At 50.2% G+C, this 9081-nt stretch overlaps 1 protein-coding gene across 1 annotated transcript; it reads left to right on the forward strand.

Moving 5' to 3' along the window:
• Positions 1-502: 502 nt before the first annotated feature.
• On the forward strand, positions 503-5202 carry PtA15_3A923 (uncharacterized protein; the record flags this gene model as incomplete). The annotated part of the gene is made up of 6 exons (XM_053167940.1): positions 503-1148; positions 1239-2892; positions 2988-4418; positions 4512-4608; positions 4994-5022; positions 5106-5202. 6 exons carry the CDS (start codon positions 503-505, stop codon positions 5200-5202), a joined length of 3954 nt encoding a protein of 1317 aa, XP_053019107.1.
• Between the last annotated feature and the right edge of the window lie 3879 nt (positions 5203-9081).

Below are 9081 nucleotides of genomic sequence, written 5' to 3' on the forward strand. Positions count from 1 at the left end.
ATGATGTCACTTGTAAGTGACTATCCTTTTTTCCTGATGTATGTAGATTCATTATGAATTATACACTTCAGTCTTCCTCTCCTGTAATATTTCTCTTCTGACCAGCTCCCATATCTTAGGCTTGTTTATTCATTTGGTTTTATGGTCTTACTGTACTGTTTACTTTGTGTGTGTTTTTTAAATAATCCCTTTGCACTGTGGGACCCACTGATCAGCTGTTAAAGTTGTAGCACCAGTGCACAATTTTTTTTAAAAAAAAAAATTGATTGTGCACTGCAGAATCCAGATTGTTGAAACTTTGAATTCATCTCAAGATCTCATGGGTTGCCCAGGCTATAATTGGATTGGAGCACTGTGACTGCGCTGCGAAATATTGGATGCAAAATTAAAGTTCGGGGCCTGACTGGGTTACGCGGTGGCGGGTGGGCTGTACATTTTTTCGATCGGCACCATAAGCCGCCGCCTCGAGACCATCCTCGCCCAGCCATTCCCGCCCGGAACGATGGCCAACCGCGAACGACCCCCCAAGCGGAAGAGGACATCCCCACCCTCCTCCTCCCTCTCCCCCCTCTCATCGCCCCCAGTCCAGCAGCAGCACCCGCCGGCCAGCCAGCAAGCCGCCAGCATCCCATCCCGGGCAGCCCCCAGCACCGCCCCCCAGCCCAGCCCATCCTCCTCAGCCGCCCCGCCAGCAGCAGCCGCCCTCCAGCAGAAACTCAAGTTCAGCTCCAAGCAACACGCACTCGCACTCTCCCAGGCGATCCGCCGCCAGGCCGCCCAGAGGGAGCCTCCTCCGAGCCGACTCGCCATCAACAACAGCCCTCACCTCAATATCCCATCCTCCAGCCCCTCATCCCCTGTATTCAAACCAGCCAGCCGATCCCACCACCACCTCCCTCGAGCCTGGCCCCTCAAACCATCTCTGCTGCCCAGCACCCCCCGAAACGGCCTGCAACCCTCCCCCCACTCGAATACCACCCGTCCGATCTGCATCGGTCTGCTCAGCTCACTCGTCCTGATCGTCTATCGCTTGTCGGACTTCCAAGTCGATCACTGCGGCCCAGATGGAAGGGCTAGACCTCAAACGATCCCAGTCAGTATCTGTCGCTTCCCACCCAACGGTCAGAGTGAGACCCTCAAGGTTCAGGGTGAGCAAGACTCTCTCTCATCAACGCTTTTGATGATCAGTCGTAAGCCCATATATATCTCTAACTGACTCCATCGCCCTTCTCTGTAAGCTCCAACCGGCGTGCCATTCGGGGTAGTTGACCAAAGGATCGCAAATGTGATCGGACCACTCTTGGGACCGATCAATTCACTCAGCGGTGGAAGTGCCGTCGGTGGCTGGGCGCCCAATCGACTAGCTCAAGCCCAAGACCCCTCAGCCCAATCGAGCTCACTCTCACGCCTCGAGGAAAACGACGAGGAGATCACAGAGACAAACGGCTTAGGAGGACCTAAGCTCACTCGCCCAACAACAACCTCAGACGATTCTCGACAGATATGGGTCGAATGCTGCGTGATCAGAAGAGGCGAACAGAACCCGATGATGCTCCCACTACAGCTACTCTTATTCTGCTCACCCGAATCAGTCACTTCGATCGCCACTTACCTTACTCGATCCGGCGTCTCCCTAGAACATCCCGTCAGCTATCACCCCGAAATGCATCTCGGATGTCTCTACAACAACCCTCACTCATCTCAACCTCGTGAAGCAATCGAAGCTATCCGTCAACGCTTACTCGGTCACTCAGCCGCATATCCGCCCCATCAGATCTCTCGCACCAACACCCAGGCCTGCGATACCCACCAGCAAGTCGCTACGATCTTTAAGAGCTTGGCCAGCGGGGTCGATCTAGACGAAACCGAACCTGGTCACATGGTCGTCACCTCGCTCTATCCACACCAGAAACAGGCCCTATCGTTCATGCTCGATCGTGAGACTCCCAAGCTCGTCACTCCAGATCTCAAATCGGCCAGGAATGCTACCGAGAGAAACGCTTTGGAGAAAGAGGACGAGGAAAACCTGGTCTCCCTGTGGAAGAAGACTCGCGATAGCTATGGGCGGCACGTCGGTTGGATGAACGTCGTCACTGGAATCCAGCAGATCGGCAAACAGACTCCACCACAGTGTAGAGGGGCCATCTTGGCCGATGACATGGGCCTGGGCAAGACCATCTCCATCATCTCGCTCATCTCTGCCACCCACGAAGCTTCTATCGAGTTTGCCAAATCACCCATCAATAGACCAGCCATACCGGCTGATAATCCTCGAAGTAAAACTTCGGGCGGAGCCGTGAAACTTTCTCTCTCCGAGATGAAACTAGACGGGGCTCCTCAGTCGACCGCTGCACAAAAAAAGGAGAGCGCCCTGGCTGCAAAGAAACGGATTGCAGTTCATGATCGCTCTCATCTCATCCAGGTCAAGTCGAGAGCCACCCTGATCGTCTGCCCCCTCTCGACCGTCCAGAACTGGGAGAGTCAGATCGAAGAGCACGTCCGCAAAATACCTACACCCACTACGGAAGCAAGTTCAAGCTCGAGTGCTCCTCACAAGTCCTCGCTATCAGTCTGTGTCTATCATGGAAATGGACGGACGAGTGATGCTGAGGTGCTTGCTAATCATGACGTCGTCATCACCACCTACTCGCTCTTAGGCTACGAGTTCTCACGCCAAAATCGGGGGGCCAAAGAGGCAGAGGACGGTAATGAGAGCAGCGATGGGGTGGAAGAGGTGGATGCCGAAGGTGGATCGATTCAGATCCTCAATGGAAACCCTGAAAAGCTTCCGGCCAAGAATCGTGGCAAACAGAAACGGAAACGGAAGGGTGATGGATTGCTCAGTCCATTACAAGCTATAGAATGGTTTCGGGTCGTCCTGGATGAGGCTCAGTGAGTTCACATTGACCCCCCTCACTCCCTCCATCTTGGTATCCATCCAAAGAAAACCCAACAGTGAATGGCTAACCAATCCAAACTTGTCACAGTATGATCAAAGAACACACGACCACTCAATCCAAGGCTGCGTGTGATCTGTTAGCCGAACGAAGAGTCTGTTTGACCGGAACCCCCCTTCAGAACTCGCTCAACGACCTGTTCTCCCTCGTCTGCTTCCTCCGTCTTGAACCATTCACCGACAGGGCTGTCTGGACGACCCACATTGGTACCCCAGCCCGACTAGGTGAGCCCCTGGGAGTCTCGCGGCTACAATTGATCATGCGACACATCGCACTCAGACGGACAAAGCAAAGCTCTGACAAGCACGGGAAACCAATCTTGACATTGCCCCCTAAGAAGGATGACATCGTTTATCTTGAGCTCAACGAGGATGAGAAGGAGTTCTATTCAATGTATCATCAACGCAGTCGTCAGACCTTCATGACTCTCAAGAGCCAAGATACCGTGCTGAAGAACTATTGCTCAATCCTACAAGAGTTGCTAAGGTTGAGGCAGATCTGTGCACACGTCGGCTTGGTCACAGATTCAGCGGTTCAACCGGGAAGAGAGCTCGATTTGGCAAGGCAGATCGAGCAGGATGGACTCTCGAGGTCGAAGGCGATCCAGTTGTTGATCTTGATGCGCGATACTGGGGCGACTCAGTGTAGCGAATGCGGAAGAGAAGCAATCTCGGCCTCGACGGGTGAGAATGAAGAGGATGTCGAAGATTTGAAAGCCCCTCACCTAACCGGCTCGAAGCGAGGCCGGAAAAAGTCAAACAATAATCCCAAGCAACAAGATTCCAGCGCGATCACTAAGGCCACTGGCACCGAGAACGTCGACGGAAAAGAGACTCAGTCAATATCGGTGATTACCCGATGCCAACATCTGTTTTGTCTCCAATGTTCTCGGGAACGCTTGTGTTCCGGTCTGAGAGTGCTCAATGAACGTGAGGAAGAAGTGGTAGACTGTTCGGTTTGCTCGCAACAGCTTATTATGAGTAGTGATATTGCCGAGGTCTCGGCGGACGAGCTCCAGAAAAATCTCCGGTTAGAAGAGCTGCAAATCGAGGACCCCGGAAGCGTCCCATCAGGTCCGGCTTCGAACGGAGCTCCTAAGGGACGCTCGCGGAAGTCTAAATCGACTCAGAAGATGAAAGCCGTCGAATCGTCTTCGCTGCCTGTCTCCAAGGCCGAAGAAGCCAGTGAAGAACCGGTCGAGAGTAAACCGAAGACGCTCTCGGCCTTGATCGAGGAGAAAGCCTCCAGTCCCTTGTTGAAGCATGGTACCAAGATCTCACAATTGATATTGGACCTCTTGCCCTTCAGTCAAGCAAATCCTACTTCCGCTAACTTTGCCCCACAAGATCCCATCTTCAATGAAAATTTTGATCCTAACGATCCTGATGCTGACTTCAAGCCGACCAAAGGCGCTGTCGTCAAGAGTGTCGTTTTCAGTCAATGGACAAAGCTTTTAGACAAGTGCGTCCGACGCTCTCCACTTTTGAGTTTTTCTTTTTTCCCTAGTGGCCATGATTAACGTATTCCGGGTTCTTTTCCCTTTTGAAATCGTAGAATCGCCAGTGCACTCGACGAGTTCAATATTCAGTATAAGAAGCTCGACGGCACCATGAGTCGGGCCGAAAGGAATCGAAGCATGGATGCACTCAAGGCCGATCCGAAGTGCGAGGTCTTGTTGGTTAGTTTACGGGCAGGTGGGGTGGGCTTGAACTTGACCTGCGCTCAACGTGTATACTTGATGGTCAGTGGTTTCCCCTGGCCTCGTGCCTTTTTTGACTTGATCGCGCCAGTTTGAGATTGAGTGCTGTCCATCCCATTGATAGGAGCCGTTCTGGAATCCTGCGGTCGAGAACCAAGCCGTTGATCGGGTTCATCGCCTGGGCCAGACTAAGCCAGTGAGGATGATTCGATACATCATCTCTGGATCGGTCGAACAGAATATGCTCGAGGTGCGGGCTAACGGATCATTTTTTTAGAGAATATTATTCAATTCTTATACCATCTTTTCCTATCTGCGTCCGCATCTTCGCTCTTAGATTCAAAAACGGAAGACTGAACTTGCAAAGTAAGTTGTCTATCCCTGCGCCTCATTTACGACGGCTGTTCAGAAGATCTGACACCCGCTTGCGGTTCTTCATTTGCCTTTAGTATGAGTCTAGGTCAAACATTGAGTAAAGAAGAGTTGGCTAAACGGAGAGTTGAAGACTTACACATCCTATTCAAAGAGAATATTAACTCAAATTGACTTTTCTTGAATCTTTCCTTCCAGCTAAACTAACCAACAACCAAAAACACTATCTATCATCTCTCCTACTCTATATCCTTGATTGTTTTTTTATTCTTCTGAAGTTGTGTAGCTACTTATTATTTGGCTTCAGTGATTTATGCTTATTTTCTTATCAGCTGGTTTTGAGAAGAAAGAAACAATCACCCCCTCACAAAAGATATAAAAAATGCTTTCCTTCATGAAGTGTGGGTTTCAGGGTATGTAGTAATATCCAATTCTTTTTACATGTACTTACAGATTATATTTGCTTAGTTATGCTTACATATACCCCTCAACCCTGACATTGGCATATGGCTGTTGTTTTCCCCTCTGATTATATTAGTGAACATTCATGTGGTATCTGTTTTTCCTCTTAAAAGAAGGAAAGTAATGACAACAAAGAGGTAATTTGTGTCATATCTGTGGGGGTTGTTGGACAGTGGGTGTGCTGTAGTAATCTTTTGAGTGGGGTGAAAAGGAGTGACACCCTAGGTTCACCTGGGATGCAGGGGCTCAGAGCATCTCCACTGCGGGACTAAACCAAATATAGTCACCCGGGCCCGGTTTAGTCCCTCCACTGGAGGCCCTAAACAAGTTTCCAAACTGAGAAAAACCCTTCTGGGCCCTATACCAGTCCCAGCTTTGAGACTGTATAGCTACTAGGATAGTCCCCCTGTACCACATATCACACAGCCAGAGGCTTGTGATACTCCGCTCCTTACCACACACAAACCCTGATATCCCCCAACCTCAACATCCATGTACACTCTTGACGACTGTTGCTGACTGATATGTACAAATATTCCCTCTATCAACATAACACTCTGCTGATTGGAGTTTAAAATTCAACTCTCAATGGCTTCCACTTCCATTGAGAGTACCAGTACCTCTCAATGTCCCATACCGGCCATCAGTATGTACTTCTCAATTGCCGGTACCAGACATCAACATGTACCTCTCAATGGGTGGTACCAAACATCAAAATGTTCCTATCAATGGCTGTTACCGTACATTGATAGCTACCTCTTGATGGCCGGTACCGGTGTGGTGTTCAAACCAGTACAGGCCCTCAAGATCATCAAAATCCTCAAGTCAGCAAGATCCCCAATCTCACCAGCAAGACTTTGACCTCAAGATCCCTCAAAATCCCTTCTCCTACTTTCTCACTTCCTCAAGATTCTCAATCCCTCCCAGATTCTTTCTTTTCCTTTCTTGGTCCTAACACATGTGTCATGTGGGTTTTGTTTTGTTTCATTTATCTTCTCACCAGGAAAATTAAATAGTCACCCGATGTCGAGTGACATTGTGCAACTTTGGGTGCAGCTCCAAAGCTGCATCCAGCCCGCTCTTCTTGCAACCCTGCTATGCACTTAAGTGAGCATGAGTGCCCATTCACTCAGCGGCTAGCCTGACCAACCGCTCAACAAAGCTCGCTCATCCGTGCGCAGCTCAGCAAGCTCAGCCACTTTTGGAGTGGGGGATGGTTCACTCCAAAACCAGCCCCCATTTGGAGTGCACAACCCGGCACTCCAGGCTGATATGGAGTGAACACCGGGGCACTCCAAAACCAGCCCTCCCCTTGATGACCGGCATAGACCGGCCATCGAGAGGACAAAGACAGCCCTCTCGATGACCGGGAGTAACCGGTCATCGAGCAGACACAAACTCTCTTGATGACCGGCACAGTCCGGCTATTGAGAGGAAACATCCTCCCTCTCGATGACCGGGACCGAGCGGTCATCGAGAGGACATCCCCTCTCAATGACCGGCCCAGACCGGTCATCGAGAGGGCACACCCATCCTCTCGATGACCGGCACAGGCCGGCTATCAAGAGGACACACCCGGCCTCTCAATGACCGGCACAGACCGGTCATCGAGAGATGTATCCCTCAACAACCGCTATGGTCTGTCCCGGTCATCAAGAGGGGCTGTGTCCTCTCGATGACCGGGACAGACCGGTCATCGAGAGGATGGCTGTGTCCTCTTGATAGCCGGCCTGTGCCGGTCATCGACAGGGGATGTGTCCTCTCGATTGATGAAATATATAAGACTGAAGCAGCAGACACGAGATGGTGAGTGTGTTGGAAAGGATGATGTATTTCATATGAAAAAGGAAAAAGGAAGAGAAAGAGAGAACTGACCTGAAGCAGCAGACACGAGATGGTGAGTGTGTTGGAAAGGATGAAGAAAGCCTTTCCACTGTCTGCTGCCTCAGGTTATGTAGTCGAGTGATGAACTGTGAAACCGGTAACAAGTGTGTGATAGGTGATGAACAGAGAGGAAAGAAGATCGAAGCAGACAACAAGATGAGCCAAGCTCAACACCCCCCCTTGCTGAGAATCTGAGATATGAACATAACCAGAAAAGAAATGAAGGAAAACATGAGAAAAAAAAATCTAGACTATCCCAAACATAAGACGGTGTTTTTCGAGGAGTATTCGAGGGAGCGGCTTAGTTAACATGTCGGCGAGCATGTCTCGTGTGGAAACGTGAAGAATCTGTATCTTTGAGTCCTTTACACATTCCCGTACGAAGTGATAACGCGCATTGATGTGTTTGGTTCTTGAGTGATGTTTGGGATTGTTTGCAAGAGCCTCAGCACCCTTGTTATCGACGTGAAGCGGAATGGCGTGTTTAGGACGTAGACGTAATTCGGTGAGGACATTTCGAAACCATAGGCCCTCTTTGCATGAGTCAGAGAGTGCCTTATATTCAGCCTCGGTGCTTGACAGAGACACGGTTGCTTGTTTGCGCGATTTCCACGAGACAGACCCCTCACCGAGGCGGTATGTGTATGCTGAGGTAGATCGGCGATCCTTGCGATCCTCGGCCCAGTCTGAGTCGGAGAAACCACTGAAAACCATCGAGCCGCCGAGGCGAAGTCAAAGGTTTTTGATGGTGGAAAGGTAGTGGAGTATGCGGATTGCTGCCAGCCAGTGATCATCGGAGGGATCTTTGAGAAACTGGGAAAGTCGATTCACGGCGAAAGAGATATCGGGCCTTGTACATTGAGCAACCCAGAGCAGCGAGCCGATTAGTTGATTATAGGGTCCTGAGGAGGCAGGATCACTGGGTTTGCATTTGCGCAGGTCTTTGAAAGAGGAATTGGTGGGAGTAGATGTCGGAGTTGAACCGTTGGGCAGGAAGCGAGAGACAACATCGTCAATGTAATGTGCTTGAGATAGATACAGAAGGCGATTTTCAACATCCCGTTGTGGAACTACTCAAAGGGGAGAATAGAGCTTGGAAAGGAAATGGATAGCAACACTAGTACTAATGTAAGCTAAGCAAGGGTGCTGAAGAGGCTGCCTTCCTGACTAATGCTGAGGGGATGAGAGTAACACTAAGAAAAAGAAGAAAAGGTGTGGCTGATTTCTGCTTGATCTTAGGAGCTAGTACTATGAGCTTAACTACTGACTACTGAGGGTAAGAGAGTTGGAGTAATGGTTGAAAGGGGGGGGGAAAGCAATGGGCAATGGTTCAATGGCAATGGGTTGATGAGAATGGGTTAGGGTTAGGGTTAGGGTTAGGGTTAGGGTTAGGGTTAGGGTTAGGGTTAGGGTTAGGGTTAGGGTTAGGGTTAGGGTTAGGGTTAGGGTTAGGGTTAGGGTTAGGGTTAGGGTTAGGGTTAGGGTTAGGGTTAGGGTTAGGGTTAGGGTTAGGGTTAGGGTTAGGGTTAGGGTTAGGGTTAGGGTTAGGGTTAGGGTTAGGGTTAGGGTTAGGGTTAGGGTTAGGGTTAGGGTTAGGGTTAGGGTTAGGGTTAGGGTTAGGGTTAGGGTTAGGGTTAGGGTTAGGGTTAGGGTTAGGGTTAGGGTTAGGGTTAGGGTTAGGGTTAGGGTTAGGGTTAGGGTTAGGGT

Source organism: Puccinia triticina, chromosome 3A (assembly GCF_026914185.1).
Source record: "Puccinia triticina chromosome 3A, complete sequence".
In the NCBI taxonomy this organism is placed as follows: domain Eukaryota; kingdom Fungi; phylum Basidiomycota; class Pucciniomycetes; order Pucciniales; family Pucciniaceae; genus Puccinia; species Puccinia triticina.